The sequence below is a fragment of the Thermobia domestica genome, chromosome 1 (genome assembly GCF_964235325.1).
Source record: "Thermobia domestica chromosome 1, izTheDome1.hap1.1, whole genome shotgun sequence".
Classification (NCBI taxonomy): domain Eukaryota; kingdom Metazoa; phylum Arthropoda; class Insecta; order Zygentoma; family Lepismatidae; genus Thermobia; species Thermobia domestica.
The window spans coordinates 286,503,936-286,529,145 of NC_137454.1; the positions used below are offsets into that span (position 1 = coordinate 286,503,936).

The 25,210-nt window shown below is 35.1% G+C and overlaps 1 protein-coding gene across 8 annotated transcripts in view; it reads right to left on the reverse strand.

Moving 5' to 3' along the window:
* LOC145661197 (uncharacterized) overlaps positions 1-25,210 on the reverse strand; it is a 453,672-nt gene that overhangs the window by 126,298 nt on the left and 302,164 nt on the right. For all 8 annotated transcript variants that reach the window (XM_081726653.1, XM_081726657.1, XM_081726655.1 and 5 more), the window contains 3 exons: positions 18,604-18,768; positions 13,675-13,803; positions 3,540-3,640 (listed from right to left, as the gene is read on the reverse strand). In XM_081726653.1, coding sequence (XP_081582779.1) covers positions 3,540-3,640; positions 13,675-13,803; positions 18,604-18,768 — 395 coding nt within the window. The remainder of the gene's footprint in view (positions 1-3,539; positions 3,641-13,674; positions 13,804-18,603; positions 18,769-25,210) is intronic.

The window sequence follows — 25,210 nt, forward strand, 5'->3', positions numbered from 1 at the left end:
TAGTTTTGAATATTTAGCGTTAGTAAATATTTTCAGTTTATTTTTCTTTAAGGATTCGCTTCTTCTCACAGATTACAATAATAAAGTACTTTACTGAATAGGTACAAGAACTTCTGCTAAATGACTAAATTTGTGCACGGCATGCAAAATATACATTATTAAAATCACCTATCGAAGCAAATGTGTTAACGATTTAAAAACTTATTTTGTACGGAGCTTCCTCATGAAATATATATATATATATATATATATATATATATATATATATATATATATATATATATATATATATATATATATATATATATATAGATAGATAGATAGATAGATAGATAGATAGATAGATATAGATATATAAACCTACATATTTTGTAGAAAGCTTCAGCACAAGTCTTGGATATTTGGATATCATGGTAACAATTTTCGTTTTTTGTTCTAAACATTTTTTTTAAATTTAAGTTTAACATCCCACTATTATGCTTGACTGTTAAGGGAGACGGAAATCTGACAATGAACAAAATGGTATAAAAAGTGGGAGAAAACGGCTTGTGGAACCTTCCCTTGTTAGCAACCTTCCTACCCTCATCATAACTAAACTAAGTGCCACGAATAAAGCCCGATGGCCCTTGCTAAGTGTAGCATGTTAGATGTCAATGACTGTTAGATGTCAATCATGTAAAAAAAATGAAATGCGAAATATGAAGAGAACAATTTATTCTGACTACTTCGACGTTAAACAAGTGGTGATACATTTTTCGCGTACTGTTATGCATTACTAATTCCAGTCATGTTGTTAAAATAATTTAATAATGGCTGAGACATGATGAAAGGGAGAAGTACAACATAAATATATCAGGACTTTCATTCCGTATCAGCTTTCGCAAGATTTGAGGAGCATAATGCAATTATACACACAATGCTTAAAAACTATTGTAACTGCTATATAGATTATCGCAACTAAAATGCAAATTTTCAGTTGCATTAACGCAAACTGTTGCAGAATGAGGCCCTAGAAATACACTTATTTCTGCGTGTATTTCTCGAAGAGGTTGAAATGCTTCCAAAAAATTAGAAAGGTGTTCGGAACACAGAATTTAATAAGAAACTACTACTTTATTTTATATAAGTATACAGATACCTGTCAATTTAATAGAAACACCTGAAATTGGAAACACGTCAAATGTAGTGGTATACTCGACAAGAAGTAAAACCACTTGCGTAGACAGTGATAGTGTAAGATGAGAGATCTCTCTGACTTCCAAAGATGGCAAATTTTTCGCGCCCGGTTATGTGATGGGAGCGTGACGAATGTGGCAAGGTGTTGGATGTATCGTGCGTGATACTGTCCAAGGTGACGACGATCTACAAAACTCATCGCAGAACCACATCGGCGAAGAGGAACAGTGATCGCAGGAAAACCCTCAGTTACAGGACTGTCTCTCAGAAATGTCAAGCGACTGCGGTGCAAGTGACGGAGGAACTCTTACAACACCTTCCACACCCCGTACCAGCAATCATAGTATGCTGCGAATTACATGATATAGACCTACGGGGTCGAGTTGCATGGATGAACTGCGTGATGACGCCAATGGTGCAGCGACATATAACATGAACCGATGATAACTAGAAGCGTGATATGTTCGAACGAATCATCCTTCCCCTTATTTCAAACCACAGACCGTGCATGTGTGATGGACGACCAAAAAAATGTGTATGATCCGCAGTATCTCCGTCCCAAACTTGAAACATGGCGGCGGCTCTGTAAATGCTAAGGGCTGCAATATTCTGGTGTTCTGGACGTTGTGTCCTGATGCTTATCGGTTACGTCACTACCCGTGATTATGTCACCATTTTAGAGGACTATTCCTATGGTGCAGATGTTTTCGGACATTTGCACAATATTCCAGTAGTGCAATAAGCTCATTCGCACAGCTGGAGCTATTCCGGCAAGGTTTGAGAAACCGGTCGCGTTACTAGCCGTGATTATATCGCCTTTCCAGGTCACAATTCCTATGGTATGGAGTGTTTCCGGTTAATTACGCCATATTCTAGGACGATACGTTCATTCATACAGTATTGCGGCACGGTTTGAGAAACATTGGGATGAAGTTGACCATATCCTCTGGTGTGCCCAATCCCGAACATGAACATAATTAAACATTTGCGGACACAGGAATCCGGCACAGACATAGATTTTCGGCTCCATCATCTCTTACGGAACTGAATGATGCATTGCGCTCGGAATGATGTAATATTATACTTGCTACTATTTACGACCTCTACAGCTCCACTTCACGTCGCATCAGAGCTGTTCTAAGACGAAAGATGAACAAAATGCCATCTTATCTGGTTAGATACACTGGCTTTCCTTAAACTGACAAGAATCTGTATCTTTCATTAGTTTAATAGTATTTTATATAAAATCTTAGTATAGACATATACATTATAATGATCACTATGATACAGATACTTATTCGAAACAACTTACAAACACTTTATTTATTGCTTGGCTAAAGTTGCTTCACTGTAATGCACTGACTACAAGATATGCTTAATAATTTGTTAGCATTTTTTAACAGTAGTCTACTTATAATATCATGCATTAAAGAAATAATGTAAGGCGTAGTCCTGGTTTGCAAAGGAAATTAGGAACAAAGTAAGTTCTCAAACATAATTATGTGAAGATGTCGTATCATCTAGAACAGGAGTTTTCAAACTGTGCGGCGCGCCTTCCTGGGGAGGTGCCGAAGGTAGTCACGGGAGGCGCGAGGACTTTCAAAAATGATCCTACAAAGGAACATATTTATAATGCAAAACGCATACTTAAATTTGCACCATTCTTCTTAGTAATACATAGTGGACTGAGCCTTTGTATCACCTCTGTTCCACATAAGATCAGGGATGACCCTTTCAACTTTTGCCTTAAACGGGTATAATGCTTGTTAGATGGCCACTAACGATCTTCTACTTATTTCTGTAAAATAGTATGTCTTCTTAAATGTGTTTGGAATTTCGCACGTCGCCATGTTAGCTGAATTTTTCTTTCTTAATTTTCTGTTATTATTTTTGAGACAATTCTTGAGTTTTAATCTTTTCTAAAGTACTACCGCCATTCACAAATAGTCTTATTTGTTTTATTTTTATTGGCCGAAACCATTTTTCCGATGTTTCAGTTCGACTTGATTCACTTCAGTTCGACATATATTTATGTTGTTGACACATTTCATTTTTGACAGAGGTTGGGGCAGATTCAGATTTTGGTGGCTGAGGGCAGCCTCAACTGCAAAAAGTTTGAAAACCCCTGATCTAGAATAAACGAACTATGAACAATAAAATATTATTATGGGTACTTAGCCAAATACTATTATTTGGAAATAACTTACTACATATCACGCTTTTTTTTTTTTTAAATATGAAATAAACTCGCAACACTCTTCTACTTAAATACCTTTTAAATAAATTTTCCCCACCAAACTTTTTAAAAACAATTCCTATCGTTAACTTGATATTTATACAATAAACAAATAAAAAATACTAACCATCGGTTTCCGTGAGGTAAGAGAGGTATCGGTAATTGTCGGATCTATTATTCTATTAGTAGAATATACCACATGACCTTCACGAACACTCAGTCGTTCACCTGTAATAATTATTTTTAAATAACTTTAGTAAAACCGATATTAAAAAGAAAAAACTGCTGCACTTGTACAAATTACAATTATAGGTATGGAGCATTTTTCTGTAAAAAAAATAGAAAACACAAATTACAATTATACGTATGGAGCTTTTTTCTTTAAAAAAAAAAAAAGAAAACAATAACCTTGAAATCCACTTCTCTTTTTAGTTTAACATCAAATGTTTATGCTCTAAGGGAAATGATGATCATGATGATATACGAAATTGTAGAATGAAGAAAGTAGGAGAAACCGGAAGAACCCCGAGAAAACCCACACACACTATGTTTGTCCACGATATAGCTCGCTTGACTGGGGTAAAGTTTATTTTATTTCATTTTTCTTATGGGAGAGAAAAAAAAAAAGGAAGTGTGTTGCAAGAATGAAAAGTTTTGTGACATCTTTTTTCACTATCACCAGGACTTGGATCAGTTCTCAAGGTATCCCGTAAAAACCTTTTCCCTACTCTTGCTCATGCTTGCCATACATCTCGTTCGGAATTCTTGTCGTCTGCCTGAACAATCAGCGCAGACTCTTAGCTCTTGTGGTGTTATCTGAGACATCCACGGAAGACCAGACTATGATGGCTAATGAATGACTGCCACGCTCATATCGCACACAGTCGTCAGAAATCAAGTTTCTAAGGTAAGTTAGAACACTGTTACTAAGTTTAACTTTTTTGCGTTTCGTAAGAAAGTTTGTCTTGTAGTTATCACATAAATTTTCATATACACCTTGTGACCAAAGGTAATGTACTAGGTTGTTAATATCTAAACTAAAAGATTAATTGAGTTGCTTTTCATGCCATTCGTGCTTATACTATTTCTAATGTGTTATTTTCGCCCGTGCATTAAGCCAGCCGTAGTACATGCGTGTGTGTGCGAAGACTGATCTTAATTATATGCATTGATATTAGTGCTGAATGGAACTTTCAATTTTAATTTAAAATAGTCACTGCGAGTTAAAGAGATAAAAATTGTGTATTCAGGGTGGCGACAAAAATTACAAGAAAGAATTCCCCTGACTTATCACGGTTTTCAAGAACATATTTGAAATTTTTCCTGATATGTAATTAGTCATACAGACTTTCCTATCTTGATAGAAATCCAAGCCCAAGAAAACATGACAACGATGACATATAAGTAATATACTCTTCTCTTATCAACTAGAAAATAAATAATATAAAAACAAATACAATATATTTTATTATGAAATTCAAAACAGTTACCTAATGAAAATTCCTGCACAAGGAAGAAATTAAACATTTTCTGAAACCTGAATCTTAAACTTTGTCACATGATAAAAGTTTCGTTACATATGAAAGGAAGAAGTCATAGTGAGACACTCATCGAAAAAGGGTGGATGTATGTACCACATATCAAGAAAGGAAATCCCTATGTTAAGGGGGTTTTCATATCCAGACTCTGAATTGGGGTAATTCAAATGAAATCGGACAATTTCCAGATTAAAAGTTGCTAACAAAATTTATTTAATTTTTATTTTATTTTTAATTAATTTATTTATTCTTTTAACTTAAAATTGTACCACATTCAGGGAGTTGAAAACGGGTATTCATTTAAATTTTAGCCGCGCAGGTTTGTTTGTAGTGGCCATTTTGTACAGGCACCTGAGCGTATTTTCAACTTTTCGGAGGACTTCGTTAAACGCTGTAACTTTTTAGGTTTTAAAGATAGAGTTCAAACCAAAACCATATGGAAGATAATGGAATGGACAACATTTTATATTCTGTGCACATTGACACGTACTTTAGAACCTCGAGGGAAATAAAACACTCTGAACATTGAGGTTGGAAACTTAGAAATGGTAATTTTGAATTGTACATTTTGAAGCGAAATAAATGAGACTCAGTTTCGATTTTTTGTGTACCTAGATACTAGATAATAGACAATGTACCAAATAAGTTTCAGATCTGAAAACCATTTACTTGATTTGTTTGGAAATTTTTAATCTTTGCGTATCTTCGAAAATCGAGTATTTTCACCATCAAATATCTCAGGAAAGACACAACTGAAAAATCCCAAGTTTGCACAAAATCCATAACTGAAATCAAAATATTAACCCTAGGAACACCAAATTGGCCTATGAGGCACATAAGTTATTTCTTTAACATTTTTTAACATTTCTGTTTGGATAATAAATCTCAAAAAAAAGTATATATTGTAAGGCTTGATCCGATTCATCATAATATGTACTTGCTTAGTTTTTAATGTCTTCTTTTTTTTTATATATAAATAAACAAATCGTTGTGGGCCTCCGAGCCCCCTCCCTCTTGGCAGAACTAAGGGGCTATTCACCGGATACGCTAACTGTTACATTCCAGTCTTTTGGCTATTTATTTTCTTTTCCTTTGAAATGATTTTGATATTACAACATGCGGGGCACTCTATTTGCATTGAAATTATTATTCTGATGCAGTGTTGCCATCTACCATCATGAATATTTAGTTTTTATTTTTTTCTGATTAATTGCTTATTACCTAATATTTTATTTTCAATTAGTTTATTCCTTCAAACCTGTTAACATCTAAATATGTCTCTTTATATTATATTCTCTCTCACACACACACGCTCACTCCCTTTCCCTCTCTCTCTCTCGCTCACACACACACACACACACAAATACGGAGAGAGAGAGAGAGAATCCAGTTTCAATAGTGATGGCAAATAATTACGCTGCTGCATCTCTGGTGTCATCAAATATTTTTAATCGTAGAATTTACAAGCAGCAGCCTGCAACCTGACTGAAGACGTATATTTGATAGAAAGCTCTGTTTGGTTATCTGTGACTGTATGTCGGAATCTGTAGCAGCATTGGAACAATGGACAACCGTGCTCCTCGCGAAAGTTCAAGTAAAGAAGAACTTCAACAAGTTTTAAATGAATCTGATATAAAAGGTAGTGAGCTCTGAGACATTGAGACCAACCTCACCTAACATAACCTAAACTCTCATACTATCTCTTGCGGAAATCGCATTTAAAAATCTCTTGCCGTTTCAAAGATTTCAAGGGTGGACGGAATTATACCTTGTAATATTCATGATGTTGTAGTGCTGTTAGTTTGCAACACTGACAGACAATATGTAGCTTGTTTGTTTACGTTTCACATGCATTTCATAGATGCCAAAATCCACAATAGCTGACGTTGTGCCATTAGAAAAATTGTAACTTTATGTTGGGTTGGCAACACTGCTCCTCTAGTAATATTCCCTATAGTGCCCAATGAAGGTCCCTCACACTGTGTATCTTTTCGCGGAAACAAGCTTTAAAAGGATTTCGCGATTTCAAGGATAGCCGGGATGGAAAACATAAAAGGTTAACTCTAAATTCATTGGAAATATTTCCCCCTCTTCCCCACTCCACACCACTGTACCCAATCACCATTCAAATGCGATTAGAAGAAGTCTTTGCATCGAACTACACCGTACTAACTGACTTCATTTGTATGATACTTTTTCTATAATAACAAGTGATATAAATAGGTCATAGTTACTGACATAAATAAAAAATGTAACTTAAACAATTACACACATAAGGTTGGCAACACTGTACTTAGAAACTTAGTAATAATGTAGAATAAAAATATATGATGTCTCAGACACCCCAAATTCATATCAAACAATATAAATCCGTGAAAAATAATGACATTTTAGTAGTGCCCCCCGACCCCTTGGTGTTCAATGAAACCCAACAATAACTTGGTGTTCCTAGGGTTAAGTAATGTCACTATTTCATTATTATCTTCTTATTTATAACGAAAAGGTATTTATAAGCAGTGATGGTTTCAGAAAATTTCTCCCGGGGATATGTTCAATTTATGGGGAGACAGTACTGCGAAATCACTGGTAGTCTACATTGAGCACAATCAAAGATGTGGAGCCGAAAGGTGAAATTTCTAAACTACAGAGAGAGGTGTCAAGTTCCTTCCAGGTCATCCCCTGAAATCACCACTGTTTATAAGGTTTTCTTAGCAAATAGAATATTATATTTGTTTCTCATTCTCCACTTTGTAATGGTAAAATCATAACTTATAGAGAATTATAATAAAGGTATAAAGAATCATATTACTAATTACATAAATATTATCGTGATTTCAAAGTTACTGATTTCTGGTGGGATTAAAACTTTTTTTATTGCACTTTAAAGTAAACTCTATATAAACCTGACTGGAAAGGTATGTTTAACTCCAACTAATTAACCAATATCTTAACTAATATATTTTATTTTAATATTTTTATTATTCAACGTTGTATACACTTCATTTCCAAAATCAAAATTTCACAAATGTATATTGGACGAGTGCATATTCACAAAATAATAATAATAATAATAATAATAATAATAATAATAATAATAATAATAATAATATTATTATTATTATTATTATTATTATTATTATTATTATTATTATTATTATTATTATTATTATTATTACCACAAACTAATCACACGAAAAATACGAAACTTGTGTTTCTTCTCGACGTAATCTCCCTGCAGTCGTACATTTTTTTTTCACAACGTCGACGCCACGATTCCATGGCCGCAGCCAACGCTTCTTTAGGAGTCTGTTTTGATAACTGTAAATTCACTGATGCAATATCGACACAGCTAGTGAATATGCGACATCAGAAAGTATGGAGTAGAGAGTAGTGAGTAGGGAGCATGAAAAAGTTGTTGTCATGAAGAAACTGCTGTGTTATGTTCGCCCGATATGCTGGTGCATTATCTTGGTGGAACAACATACATGCAGCCTTTTCTGTCCGTTTTCCACACAAAGTTGGAACAAGGATCTGCTTCTAAACATCTTCGTAGGATGCACCTGTCACCGTAGTGTCCATTGGAACGCAATTAGTAAGGATTACTCCATCGCTGTCCCAGAACATGGCCACCATAATTTTTTCAGCATTGGCACTTACTGTTTGTTTGTTTGTTTTTTTTTTTCGGTGAATATGTGTGCTTGTATTGAGCAGATTGGCGCATCGTTTCAGAATTAAAAACGGCATGCGTGTGTCATCCATTGTCACAATTGATGAAAAGAAAGTCCCATTCATGCCGTTATCAAGAATCAACATTGCCTGACAACATGCCACACGTGCAAGAACGCCGATCCTTGGGGGCTGAGGGGGCCCGGGCAACCCAAAGCTCATGTGGCTCCCCTATTGTGTTTATGAATATACAACATTTGGCATAATTTGAATGCAATTTGTCTTAAAATCCTTACATATATACCTTCTGCATCTGAATGGAGCCCCCCAAATTTATAGAGAAATCGGCGCCCTTGCACACGTGCACCTTTGTGATCGTCCGTCAGCATTCGTGGCACCCGCTAGAGAACACTCTTCGCATTTTCAGGTCTTTATGGAGGATTATGTGTATAGATTCCATGGAAATATCAACTCTGAAGGCGATGTGTTCGACACTCATTCAACGATCCTCCAACACAACTTTCCACTCATCTCATCGTGTCATCAGACCAGCTTGTGAGAGGCCGAGATTGTCTTGGTTTGTTGTCAGACGACATTCTGCCTTCTTTGAACTGTCGCTCCCACAAACGTACATTAGACACATCCATGACACCATCATCACATGTGTCATTCAACTGTCAACGAATTTGAGGCGGTGGCGCACCACACAAATGGAGAAAACGAATGATTACACGCTGTTCTTGTAATGAAAACGTCGCCATTTTACGAGCATCGTAAATATCAAAAAAATGCCATTGCTCTTACCGCTGCCGGTAGAATTCTGTGTGCCGCATGGTGTTGTCATCTCTGACATGTATAGACAATGAGTGCTCGCGTATCTTAAAACAAACAGCACATTTGTATGTGTTACCTGTTCTGAGAAAACGATAGAGATTAAAGCTTGCTTTTATATACAATGTTGGGGCGCAAGTCGCCCCTCCCCCCTGCTCAGTGTGACAGGCAAAGTCTTGCTGTAAAGCGAATTTCATGTTTCAGAATTGTGATAAATTCTAAAAATTATATGAAAGAAATCTTAATATTTTGCCATTTTTTTCCTCGTTGAATGCTGTGAAGCAAAATGGCCAATATACGTTACATTTGTATACCATTATCTTGTTAAGAATTATTGACAATTTTCTGATTAGAAGAATTTTACAGCTAATCTTTAGTCATAGGCGGAGCTAGGAATTGTCTGCTGGGGGAGAGGGGCAGACCTTTTGGTCGGCCTCAGAGGTCTTGGTAGGTGGCCATCTTATAGGTGCATTTTTATTTTTTTGTCTAAAAGTTCGGGGGGTAATGCCCTCCATGCTCCCCCATAACTCCGCCCATGTCTTTAGTGTACCAATTATTTGTGGGAAATTATTGTGGATACATTTGTGAATTATTGCCCACGAGCAATTTTCCTCCATAGATTGCTGTTTTACTTAATGTCCCGCGTTTATGTTTCAGGCTAAGTGAGACAGTGGTGACGATATTGAATGAAATCGTGGGGAGAACCCCAGAAAACACACACTCAGTTTGTTCATCACAAAGCCCACTTGGCGCGTGATTTACAGAATTGAAAGAATGAAAAAATTATCATAAAAATTTAGGTTTCTTACATTAATTTTCAGGATCTATCACAATGAAAAATTATTGTTGAACATCAAGATTTTACCGATAATAGTAATATTCTTTTATCTCTTTAAATATTTAATATGCATCCAGTAGTACGTTAATAATCATGCTTATCGTGTACTCTTCTAATCTGATTTTCACGAAGCTTTGCACCCCTTGTAAACAATGCAGACTGCAGTGCACAAATGTTGCCAACTAATTAAACAAAAAATGTTATATGGTATTTTGTGCTAAGAAATGAATAAACAAACTGAAGGGGGAAAACAATGAGATTAAAAATAAAATGGCATGGGCTTGTGATAAGAGAATCAGGAACCATTTTCTCTCGTTTGCAGTGGCGTACGCACTGCTCTCCTGAATCTTTGAACTACTATATAAACGCATACACGCATCAGGAGGAAGAAGGGCAGAACGTTGAATTTCTTCTACCAGTGTAAATTACATCTAAAACTTACTATCCCCACTCCTAACGTTTCCTCTAACTGAGAATCTACCTAAAATGTTAGGATTCAGAGCCACTATTACATGATGACTTAGTGTTCCTACTAGCAGATCTATGGTTGAATGGATGGATTAAAGTTTATAGTCCCCTTCAACAACAAGGTTCTATGAGATTTGAACCTACAGCCGAACGAGTGATCCGAACTACATGAACTTCCTCCGGAAATCGAACGCGGGTCTCTCGCCCGACGACGAATACGCGGATCATATAACCACAAAGGAGTTAATTATCAGATCTAGAAACATGTGCAGTTGTACTCACGATTTCTATTCAAAATTGAGCTCTTGGGGGGCCGCGGCTGCTCAATTGTAGAGCGTTCACCTCTGGCACATGGGGTTCCTGGTTCGATCCCAGTTCGCGCCAAGTGAACCTTGTGGTAGACAAACACTGTGTGCGTGGGTTTCCTCTGGACCCTTCAGTTTCCTCCCACTTTCTTCATTCCAACATTTCATTCATGTTTTCATCATCACCGTCTCCTTTAGCCTAGCCTGCATAATCGTGGGACATAAAACTCGAAACATTTCATTTCATTTCATTTAAAAATTGAGCTCCTTGTACGTTTCCATTATAGGCGAGCGAGTGTTTGGAATAAGCAATTGTTCATTCTGCAAGAACTTGAAAACTACTGAGTTTACTAATTTATTGAATAGAGAATTTATTATTTTATTTCCTTTGTTATATGTAATAAAATACCTATAAAATATATTTCGAATCCTCGTGACTTATCCTTTCATTTGATATCTAACAGAAAAGTTACGCCATAAACTAATATCAGTCATGAGAGTATGAAGACTCTATCGACATCTTATTCAACAAATTCCAAGAAACTTTTTAGATTCTACATAGGAATAAAGACACATTATTTAACATGCATATAGTACCTCCTCTTAATTTCACTGCAGCCAGAAAAAAAATAAGACTCAAAAGTTATGAACATTCCTATCCAATATTATAAAATCCTTAAATGTTGAAGATTCCTTTGTACATTATTTCATTTCTGGCACCGAATATTCGGTTTTTGCATCTTTTAAATGGTCATTTATTCTGATCGCATTTTAAAAAGGCGATATACAAATTATAACTGAAAAAATTAGCCTCACATTACTTCGTAGTGAATCACTAAAACAGGTTTTATCCTCTTTAACTTCTCTCTATCCCCCTCACACTCTCTCTCTCTCTCTTTTTAATTGACTCATCTCTAATGAAAGGTCAAACAAAGATCTGAAATACTATAAGGAACTTATTATCTTCAATAAGAACAGCGAGTTCACTTGATTTCTCTTTTTCATTTTCTTAGCCCATTTTCATGAAATGACACAACTGTTTGCAGGGGCGGATCCAGGGGGGCGATCGCCCCCCCTCCAGAAGAGGAAACTTTCCTATTTTTTATATATAAATAAAACCCATCATAAAGTTTGGAGCCCTTAAAAGCAGCAGTATGACAACCCACCGCCCCCCCAGAAGTCGGTCCTGGATCCGCCCCTGACTGTTTGACAACCATTCTTTGTGAAAAACTGAAAAATAACTAGGAGTTAGCAACATTGAAAATGAGACTAATAACAGTTTATTCTTCCATGAGCAAATAGTACACAAGAAATGCAATGTATTATGGTAATTCATGTATTGTTAAGGCACAGTAAGAACATTTAGGTTTCGACTCAAAGTATGTATCTATATGGGATCGAAATCTTGAACCAAAATCGAATTTGTAAGGGAAAACTGTTACAACAAATGACAAAACACAAGAAGTGTGCGCCACAATTTAAAGATGTCGCCCAAGGAAGCCAGCAGGTTACTGCTGCTCCGAGTTATTCTGTTAAACATAAACAAGGCAAACCCGTAAGTGCAGAAGAAAAGCAAATACTTTATCAAACGATATCAACATTGTTCAATTCACTTGAAGAAAATTAAGACCTATAATAGCTAATTTTCATGTTCTCATAAAATATTTATTTACTTACTTTGTAGTACTGAAGTTAGTATTTGTACATTCGCATGCTAAGAAAGCACATCAATAAATTGAACTAAAGGGGGAAAAGTACCATCTGTTTTTCATGGATATGCTTAATGATTTAGGTAATAGATGAAAAAGAAATAATCTCCCATAATGATAAATATGCTTGCTGTTACATACCAGCGCCATCTCTTTATCGTTCAGTGTGATAATTTGACATAACTCATTGTAATTTCATCTATAATTTCAGTTTTGAGAAAAATAACAATGTTCAGTTGCTCTTAAAGGAGGGGGGATTATATGGTATTGGGTATTTTGTCCTATATCACGGCAATGGTGTGAGATTGAGACGAGTAATGAACATCGCAATAACAGAAATACATGCACGTGCTGCAGCAGAAATATTGCGGGAAACAGACGAAACAATTTCCTCTTCACCAATGAGCAAATAGTCGTGCGCGCAGTGATACAACATCAAGTTAGGCGGTTTGTTTTTGAAAGGTGCAAATGACTGTGAAAAACGCTTTAGTGTTCTGTGATCATGTTTTCCTTTCTAATATACACATCTTCTCAAGCAGTAAGACCTCCCACCCCTCACAACCAAGAAATTCCTTGAATACCTTACTGAAGAAACCATTGTGATAAAAAAAAAAATGGAACATAGAACAATAATATTTACGGTAATTGCCGTTCGTTATATTAACGATAATAATATAATAAACTTCATTTAATAATAGTTATTTTATTAAATTTAAACTAATTCGGTAATACTAATAGATTAACTCATTCCATACTACAAAATCAATATTTTTTAAAAATCAATATACACTTTAAAGTGAGAACATTAAAATTAGAAACGTATTTCATATAACATCCTAGGCGCGCCGCTAGAATACTTAGTTACAACAATTATCAAATTTCCTTTTATTAGTTGAGAGATACCTACCTAACCAGTATTTTAAAGGAGGAACACGAATTCTTCCTCGCGAACTGACAGATAAAAGGCCTTTCTTCGAGAGATCTTCCAGTCGGATGCTACTACCTCTTTTACATGTTACAGACTCCAACATCTCAGCTGAATATGAAAAGTATACAAATAGAAATTCATCAATATCCGATAACTAAAACAAAACTACAGCACATAAAATTTCTAAAAAAATAACGGCAATTATTCCGAAGTTATTCGTCCGCCTAGTTTTTGGCTAAAAGCGTAATAATTGGTTCCTTTGTGTACCAAAGTTTAATTCACATAGTATTGCCGAGCGAGCGTTAGTGAGTGAAGGCGGATTAGAGTCCCGCAGGACAAGTTGTTTTCTGTCATTACAACTAAATGAGAAGGGGGACCTGTGTTCTAGAGCCTTGCCGTCATGTTGATCACTTTACTTAGCGTTACATAAAAAGTATAAATTTCTACACGTTTAGTTACGGTTATTTGCTTACCGCGTTTTCTACAATTTATTTTTAGATTTATTAAGCAACGACTTTTACTTACTTTTAATAGATTTCCTGATTATCATCAGCCATGTGAACAAAACAAATGCTCATTACATGCCCATAATCCTACCATCAAGTAACCTTGCGTCAAGTAGTTCCCTCCGCTTGCCAAATAGTTCCACATTTAGAATCGTTTATATAAGAAAATAAACACTACTTTCACCTCCTTATACAATTACCAAGCATACAAACAAGCAAATTATTCATTTCTTACCGGTAAATTTTCAAAATTTTGCTAGAAACAGACGACCAACTTTGGAACTTGACCCAAAATAACAAAATATAAAAAAATGAACAGAGTTCAAATTAACATTCTTTCAATTAAAAAAAATAGTGTCAAAAAATAACGCATACCATCTAGAGTATCGTGTGCGTGAACCACGGAGAGATGCAGCTCATAAAATGTTTTGTAGACAACTACGATTCGTCTACCACATACCTAATCGTACTACTACATATGGCACATTTGAATTGTCTCAATTCACGCCGAATGCAGAACCGTTTCCCACGTCACCTACAACGAGTCAAGAAAATGTTTTAGAGAAAACATTTATACTGTTTGTCGCTGATTTTTTCTGGAACTTAACGTAGGGCTCCCACTTGAAGAAAGCTTAATGACACCAGCTTTCACTGATTACAACGTTATCTATCACAAATCGAAAAAAAAAAAAGTTTCGAATAAACTTTAGCTATTTTCCGTAGAATCTGAATCTACAGTACAATGCAGATCCTCATTTAAGTTTTCGAAGTAAGCCCCACTTTATCCAAGGGAGTTGGGACGTGTGAATTTTATCACAGGTACATTTCCCCCTGCAAAATATTAATTTATTATCTCGAACTTTTTTTCCATTTGATGCTTACTTCTTCAGATATTTTGTAGTCTCAAGTTAAAAAATGTTACAGTGGTCTGCACTATTTTTGTTCAGACATAATTTAGTCTATATCTTTAAAACGATTGCTTCTACGAAAAAGACGACCTAAGTGTAAGGACCTTTTTTTTATTTAAAATTTTATGAATTACAATCTTTCTCACAACTATTTTCCTCGAAAAAATTAAAACTTTCAAGATAAATGCACGAAACTAGAGTCCCTTTCTTTCCCCCTTGAAAAAAAATAAATAAATAAAATATAAAAACACGTCCCCAATTAACGTTACTTTTATGATATGCTTAGGACATCGAAGTGAAGGTCTCGACTAATGTCCAGTTTGGTCGGAATATTTTCGAAGTCAAAGTTCAATTTTTCTGGACTCTTATGTCAAGGCGGAAATTTGAAATTAGCAACTGAGAAATTATAAACTGCAATTCAGTTAATGATGTTTGTAAATAGTGGTGTTTCTAATTTATTTAATAATATTTTCTTGCGGTTACATCAATGTATGCTGAATTTTCAGATATATACTATAATTAAGGATAAAGAACCTGTGGGTGTAAAGGCTGAAATATACTTTTTGGAAAAATATAGGCATGATCAGCATTTTCAGCTCGAAACATCGAATTTACTTTCTCTGACCATGATGGTTGTACCTGAATTAGGAGACCAAAATATATGGGACAAAAGTAATCACAACGAATTTTCTGGGTGTTTCAAAACAACACTGACAACGTTTGGGAGGTGATTCTTGACACCAAGATAAGACAAAAAGTATAGACCAACCTGGGTGCACAAATCCTTCCTTTCGGTGTTATAGGCTGCCGGAAACATGAAAAAATGAACTTTAAATGCTCATAGCTCCAAAGTCGGGTCAAGACTTAGCTTAGTCGGGTCAAGACTTTACTTGGGAACTAATATGTGCACTACCCAAAAATAAATGTTTCAGAATCCTAGTGTACTCACGCAACAATTTTTGTAAAGGGAGTTTGTTACGGGTATATAATTTGAAGTACTCACCAACTACATCCAAACAAGTGTTGCAAAAGTACCACAGGATTCTGAAACTTGGATAGGGCACATACTAGTTCCTAAGTGAAGTCTTGACCTGACTACGGTAGGTTCTATAGTTTTGGAGCTATGAACCTTTAAATGTTCAGTTTTTCATGTTTTCGGCAGCCTATAACTCCGAAAGGAAGCATTTGTGCACCCAGGTTGGTCTATACATTTTGTCTTATGTTGGTGTCAGGAATCACATCCCAAATGTTGTCGGTGTTGTTTTGAAACACCCTGTATATATACTTTATTACACAATTAGCAAAAGTTCCTTTCCTCGCGCGGGAAGAATCGCATGTACAGTAATACATATACACCCATAAATTTGAATTTTATAGAAATTGTCCCCCTTTCTCTCTTCAGAAGCAGAATTCTTGTAAACATTGAAACACGTGTTCGAAATAGGTATAAATATGGAACAACTTGAATATTATAGAAATTACCCCTTTCCCCTTTTACGAGCAGTATTTTCTAAAACGTTGAAGCATGTGTTCCCTTATTTTTAATTAAGAGTTTATTTTCCAAATTTCACACTTCAACATTACGCAAATCCTCACATTGAGCATTTCCTTAATAATAATAATAAATAATAATAATAATAATAAAAACCAGAAAGTTTAGTATTTTAGAAACAATCTTTAGTTCTAACCAGAGGAATTTTCCAAAAAGTTGTGTTTTCTTACTCTTAATTTAGAACTTATACACCGAATTTCACACCTCCATCTTAAGCAAATCCTCACATTGTATACTTTCAGAATAAATAAAGGGAAATTTGGATACTGTAGAAATTACCTCTTTTTTCACCTTAGAAACGGAATTTTCGAAAACAGTAGAACATACTCTCTTAATTTTAATTAGAGTTTAAGTACTGAATTTAATGTCTCCAACTTAGGAGAATCCTTGCATTGGGCACTTTCTAAATAAAGAAAGAAAGAAAGAAAAGGAAAACTTGGATAATACGAAAATGTCCCCTCATTTCCCTCTTAGGAGCGGAATTTTTCGAAACACTGATACATGTATCACCGTATTTTTGATTGAGAGCCGGTCGTTCCTCATTCATATACAGGAAAAAATCTCAATTTTCCTTAGATGCCTCGCGTAGCGTAGTCGCTAACGCTCTCACCATCCATGAGAGAGGTCCCGGGTTCGATACCCGCCGGGGGCACTCGGTCGAAAAAGTGTAAAAAGGTTTTTCAAGCCAGCCATCCTGAATGAGGTTTTCCTGGGTTTTCCTCATTCCCACCAGGCAAATGCTGGGGTGATACCTACCTTATAGGTCCCAAGCCGCTTCCTTTCTTCCTTTCCTTTCGCTTGATAATGTGATCGCCGAGGGAAGTCATTCCTCATACGTGACGGGCTAAATGGCCATAGATGCCGAAACCCCAAAAATCTAAATCGTAAATCAATTTTTTCTTAATTATTTTTTTTCCTATTGATTGTGAAGGCACGTGACTTGTGACTACATTCCAGAACGGAACCTGTTCGCAAGATACACTATTCTTGCAAACATTTTTAAATCTCCCTTAGAATAAGCACTATTTCCCAAAATCTTTCCTTATCCTTCGTGCCAAAATGCATTCTCTCTTCGAATTTCACGGTATATCTACAGTAGTAGTAGATAATCAGGCACTCACTTTTATTCTTTTATATAATAATGTAACTCAAGTACCACCACATTTGATCTGTTTCATCTATTTGAGCTGCTAAGCGTTGCTTTAACGTTCTGCGAGTAAGGCCATGGAACACCTGAAGATAGTTCAATTATGTGCAAAAGACTTGATAATAATCGAACGAGACATACGCTAAATCACAAAGCGTGTCTGCACAACACACTGAAAGACGTGTTTAATGATTATTTTACTTGATAATGTTAAGCTTAACAGTTATATTCGCTTAATGAAGTTTCCTTTTTAAACTCTCATTTTAGGCTGAAAATGTATTATATGGAAATTACAAGTGAAAAAGGGAATAAAATAAAAATCTTGGTCTACAACAGGTAATAACAAAAAATAATTTAAAAAAAATTGCGACATACTTTAGTTTTAACATTTTGAATTATTGCTTGCAGCAGCGCCTTCCACTGTGCAGGTGAGATCCAAGAAAAAACAGACGTCATTTCCAACTCTACAGGAATAGAGACATCTATCACCGCTTCTTTTTACAATTTTACGTTCTATAGCTATACTCTGTAACCTAAAGAAAACGGGTGAGTAATGAAAATGAATGATTGCTAATGAATTGGTGGTATTATTGGCTGAAAATGTCCTATCAGTTAAAACATCAACAGAAAATCCGACTTTGTTTATGAAAATATAAATTTCTATCAAGAGTTCCCATAATTTAAAGTCAAGATATATATTACAATCGTAGTTTTACAGTTAATGTTTGATCATGTGTCACCCACTACATAATTACAAACGAACTTCTACTACTGATTTTAAAATTTCACACTTACCACATTCATTGATCTGCGAGTTTGGAGATTGTGAAACATCTTTTCTTTCTTCTTGCCACTTTCTTGCGAGTTCTTTTCTTTCTTCTTGCCACTTTCTTACGAGTTGTTTCCAATTTGCAGGAAATCCAAAGGAAAATTCCTCACTAATGTATTCTGGCAAACCTTCTACAAATATAAAAGAAAAAAAGAAAGTAAACTTAAATTTATTACAAGAATATTTTATAGTTAACAGTATACATCAAAATTTTTGTTTGTATTTAAATGAATTTAACAAGAATCCTGTATAAAAGCCGCGTACTTCTATATTTCGCTTTACTTGCAAGGGAATAAGGAATTATTTCATAAACTTTATTTTATTTATTTATTTATTTTTAACAGGGAGATACGAAAACTTTACGATTTATTTACTGAACATCATGTCTAAGAGTTCTGATCGAAGAAGAGAGAACCTACTTCATTTGTTTAGAATTACTAACGGGTCCAATACGCCAGTAAAACAGTTTTATTTATTTATTTTCATTTTGATTTTATTTGTTTATTTATTTACAAACAATTATGGAAAACTGGAAACGAGCTGGAGTAGAGGGATAGAAAATTACAATCACACACACACAGAAACAAACACATACATGAATTGAGCAGTGGCGAGGCGTATCATTTCGCTTAGTTTATCGCAAGATTTGCCCTTGAATGGGGGAATAGGACGTCGTGACACTTATCCACGGCAGTGGCAAGGTCATTTCCCTTTCAAATTAGGAGCTAAATACTGTACCATTAGTGATGCTGGAGATTGTTGAAGCAAGAGGATTGTTTCAATTAAAATTTACATCGCCTTACCTTTTACGAGTTTCACTATCTTTCGTAGAAATTGTATCATTTCTACGATTCCGCGAAACACATTTTGTTAAAGAAAAGGAGTAATGCACTCCCTTATCATCGACTGATTTTAACCCCAAGAGGAGGAATGATTGGGAAATCTCAGAAAAATATACAGGGCGTTTCAAAACAACACCAACAACGTTTCGAAGGTGATTCCTGGCATAAAGGTAAGACGAAAAGTATAGACCAACTTGGGTGCACAAATTCTTCCTTACGGAATTATAGGCTGCCGAAAACATGAGAAAATAAACTTTAAAGGTTCATAGCTCGAAAACTATGGGACCTACCGTAGCGGGTCAAGACTTCACTTAGGAACTAATATGTGCCCTATCTAAAAAAAAAATCCATGTTCCAGAACTCTAAGGTACTCACGCAACAATTTTTATAGATGTAGTTTGGCTACGGGCATATAATTTGAAGTACTCACTAACTACCTCTATAAAAATTGTTGCGAAAGTACCACAAGATTCTGAAACATGGATATTTGGATAGGGCACATACTAGTTCCTAACCCAAGTCTTGACCCGACTGTGGTAAGTCCCATAGTATTGAAGCTATGAACCTTTAAATTTCATTTTCTTCATGTTTTCGGCAGCGTATAACTGCGAAAAGAAGCATTTGTGCACCCAGGTTGGACTATACTTTTCGTCTTATCTTGGTGTCGAGAATCATCTCCCAAACGTTGTCAGTATTGTTTTGACACACTCTGTATATACAATGTTCCACCAACATAATTTTTTCTTAAACGAAAATTAACGTGGAATGTATTTTTAAAGGGGCAGAGGTAAATTTATTTTTTTACTCCTAAAAACGTCAATCCCAAGCTGTGGGAATGATTGAGAAGACCACGATCGAATGACTTTGTTGAAATTTTTCGACGAAAATTCTTTAAATAAGAAAACTTGTAACTTCGGGGGAATTTATTTCCATTTAGACGCTTATTCTTCACCGATTTCAATTGCAAACAATGAAAATAGTTCGAATGTTCTATGCAAAATACACTATGTTTTATCTAAATCGAATAATTTTCATGTAGTTATACAGTAAAATTATTTTGTGCGTATATATGCAAAATTGCAACATAGTGTCGAATTACTCCCTCTTCCGCCTTATTCTTGGATTTATTTTAACCTCAAACAAAAGAATTATTGCGGTAAATTATAAGAAGGTACGTAGAAGTTCATTAAAAATAGGATTCCACAAACTTGAGATATCGTGGTACAGACAACACACAAGTGCCGGAAGAGTCGAATGGTAGAAGCTCGCTACGATAGGTTCAATAAACCTTAAGAAAGGAAAAAATTGGTTGATTGATGGAAGGTTAATGTGGGCATCAGCCCTGACTAATTTGTATTCACTCTGTAAATACAACAAATTGGTTTAAGTAGATTACAAAGAAATATAGATCTAATTAATTTTGAAGTTCTCGCTCTTTACGACAACTCTCCTCCTTATGGACATATCCTGACTGCGACAATTTTTTTTTCTAACATGCGATGTTTCATCTAACATAACTGAAACAAAATCTGTTTTTTCAATTTCTTTAAAAAAATGTTTCACTAATTTTTCGAATTATACCATTTTGTATATCGCTGAATGTCCTTTCACATCTAAATGCAATTTGAACCTGTTCTTGTTATACAGGATTCTACAATTCTAAAAGATTCAGTATCTATGTAATTCCATGTATTTAAAGAGTCGACATGAAATGAAGCTCTTTGGTCACCAAGGAAACATGTTTCATCGATGAAACATTTTAAGACTTCTCTCTTACTTTATCTACCAAGAGATCTATCTCTTTCTCACTTTTTGATCTACCACGTTCTCACTTTTTGATCTACCACTTTCTCATGTGTTATTCAGGCCTTTGTCCACCTTTTGTTTTCTAAAATTATACAATAACCCCATTAAGTATTGGTTTGCGTCTACCTACTGCAGAATTTGTGTTTCAGTATATAATTGCTTGCTCCATCTTGCGTTGTATTGCAATCTATGAATTCTCCAAAGACTGGAACGTAAGGTGGACCCAATCTACAACGCATCAGAATGACTGTCTAATTTTCCATGAGCTTTGACCGATTTTGTAAATCTAGTTAAAATTACATAATCCACCCAGGGCTACCCCTAGACAACTTGCCACCCAGCGTAACAAATAGCTCTCCTTCCATAGAAAACCATGATATTAAGTATGCAACTCTATCGTAAATTTAGTAGCGTTAATCAAAATACAGAATTCACTAAATAATAATAAATTTTATTTCACATGTTAAAGGTTTAATGAAATTTTCTACCATTTAAGAGAGCGTGGAAAATTAGTTCGTGGTCTTTCCGGTGGATATTTATGTACTATTTCCAATATTTTTGTATCATTTAAAGATAAATTTCACTGTGCCAGATCAGTATATATTTCAAATACGTTATTTAATTTTTGTGGGTTTGTAAAAACAACAATATATGTTTGCCATCATTGGTATTTGTACGGTATTGATTTTGATATTGCTAGGTACACTATTAGAAGTACTTATCATGACTTCATTTTCGGTAGTTTTACGTATTGTGTTATTGTGTGTTACGTTTCCTTCCCGTTCTTTTTCAGACCTCCTTTTCCAATACGTGACATTCGATATTACTTTTCCTTAACATGCTGCAAGGTTAAAATATTTGTTCCTATTAATTGTAGTTTGTCACAAAAATGTTTTAATTGGAGATCACTGCACCACTGTCATGTGCATAATATGGAAAGACAAAACACTACAATATTTTGTCATTTTATTACACACTATAAACCTATATTCAGTGGCGGCGGTAACAGCCCAGCAGATCCTGCGATGAGGGGATCCCCGAGACTCAAAGGCCCTCTAAAGTTATGAAACTCGATTCTCATATGGTTTGTTCTGCGGAGGGGGAGTGTAGAACCAGTTTCGACGCCATTGCCTACAAGACCTATTTGATTGGACCTTCTCCAACTAACAATTAAAATCTACATAACTGAAGCAATCAGCAGTTCGCAGGAGATCAAAATTATTATAACGTCATATATCAATTAAAATTAATTCAATTATTCAGTAATAAAAGTCACAGTATTATAATTTTGCAAATAATAAGTATATATTTCTTTATCTTATATAAAAGTAAAATCTGACCACGGTGTAAGTCACTTTTAATGAATAATATTCTTAAAGACTCAGGAAGGCCTTCATCAGGCACATTATGTGATGAAGGCAATGATACCTTCCGAAACTGTAAAACTATTTAAGGATTTGCTTTGGTCAACTTTACTTTTATTTAAGTTAATGTAGTTCCAAAGCTAGAATGAATGGAATTCAGATAATTCTTTAATATGCAAATTTCATATATACTAACTGAAGTGGCATATTTTGGATTTTGTTTCGGGGAGGACTATGCACAACACGGGGAAGTATGGGAGCAATTGCCCACCTGAATTTGAGAATTAAATATATTTTAATAGATCGTATACTAATATACTAGGAAAAAACGTGAAACTCGTATGTCGGTGGAGGATCTAACCTTCATTCCTCCTCCCCCCCCCAGACAAATAATCTGAAATTACACTTATGCAAACACACGTTGAATATTTCTAATTTCATAATCTCATTTCAACTTTACTGATTTCATTTTAGAAAAAGAATGGAAATATTGAGCTTTATCTGTGTCTGGTGTTACCTGAAGGAAAATGTTGGGACAAGTTGGAGCTGAAATATACTGATTGCACTTCTAATGACAAGAATTGCAGACTGGTGAATATTATGTGATATGATACACACAAAAAATTAGCAGTGAATCTAACCTTTTATTCTATTCATAGAAGAAAAAAGGAAGCATCCTCTTGACCTACCTAATTTTCCGGGCTACGTATTCCCCCCTCTTGATTTTCTTTAATTCAAACATGTCCTTTCTTTATAACTAAACGATGTAAATATTCATTTGCTATAATAACTAAAGTCCCTTATGTTGATAATGGTGGAAGTTGGTGTGGAACACCAGTTTCGTTTATCAGCTCCTCTTAGTTTTGGTGTTACTGACGACGGACGACTTGAATCACAAATAACGAAGGTCGAAAGTATGGTAGGAAAAACGAAAGAAAGTAGCAACTAAGAAAAAGAAACAGAAGAGTAGAATGGACGAAAGAAAAAAAAACGCACTTCTTAAGTGGAATGAAATTTGACAAACACAGTATTATTTGTAAACAAAGAGCACAAGAAAATGGAAAGTCAATGAAATTCTTAGAAATGGTAAGAAGGATTATTGTTGTACGTGGAATGCTAAAAACTATGACTATATAGTGGGTTCGTGTCCTGTGGCTCCCTCTGAGGGCTTAGGCGTTTTATGACAGGACGGGGTTCGATCCACTGTCCCCTTTTTGGGAAGACACATTTATGAGTGTCCTGGGTTCGACCTCTTATTCTGGATGTCTCCTTTAGGCTTAACGATGATTCGGAGCTTCCACCAAAGCCGACCATATAACCACTGGACAGTACGGTTCAGAGTTCGGGTCAGAACATTCTGGGAAATTGACATAAAGACTGATTCTAATCGTATTCCTAATGCCGATACAATTTAGTAATACTAATATTATTACGTTGTATAGGAGACATTCCATGTGAAATCAACCAATGAAATGGCAAAATCTGACCTGACGATCTTAGATTTTTGTAAAAATTGGTGCACAGCTTTATTACAGTGGGAGATGAAAAATTCCCAAATATTACCTCTCTCCTCCTGAAAGTGTCCCCATACAGGGTGCTCAACAATGTCAAAAAACAGCATTTTTTCAGTTACAGTGATTATAAAAAATTGTCATAAAATGGTCAATATGTGCACTAGAGAATTGGAACAAACACCATTGGAAAGCTTAAAGATTGCTCTACAAGTTGTACAAAAGTAAGAGCGGCTCTTACACCAGACACAGTACTTAATACAGGTCATTATTCTTGTTAGTCAGCATGGATGTTTCTATATTTATGTTGGCTACATTGATACATGTTATTTCCATTTCTTTGTTCAGGATCGCTATTACAGATCATGTTATGAAAGGGGAGATATATTTTCCTCCCTTTCACAATATTTGTATCAAATGTGTTATGAAACACAGTGACACTGCTCACTATCACTTCACATACTTTCAGCACAAACAATTAGTCAACAAATTCTTTTTCCTATTTCAATTATCCACTTCCACATATCTGTGACAGCAATCCTGAAACAAAGGAATGAAAATACCATGTATCAATGTAGCCAATATAAATTTAGAAACATGCATACTGACTAACAAGAATAATGACTTGTATTGAGTACTGTTCGGAAACGTAATACCTCTCTAAATAACTCGAAAAGTGGATAATTGTGTAAATTCAAATGAATACATCAAGAAACAAATGAAATTGAATATAAATTCCTTTGATGCTGCAGGTAAATAGCTATAGGCAAATGGTTATCGATCTGAACCCAGATATTCACATGGTCAATATCGTGTGCAATGCTTGGTTTATGTTGAATTTTGAATCGGATCCTATTGAGTACCCAAAATGCAACTTTGTGGTGCTTTAGTACACATATGAGACTACAATCTGAACAATTTTGAACAAATACAGAGGAACATTTCTATGCCAAATTCAAAAATCAAATTTTAACTTGAATTTTTGAAGTGTTATTTTTTTATTTTACAGGTTTTTTCAATATAATACAACTTGTAGAGCAATCTTTAAGC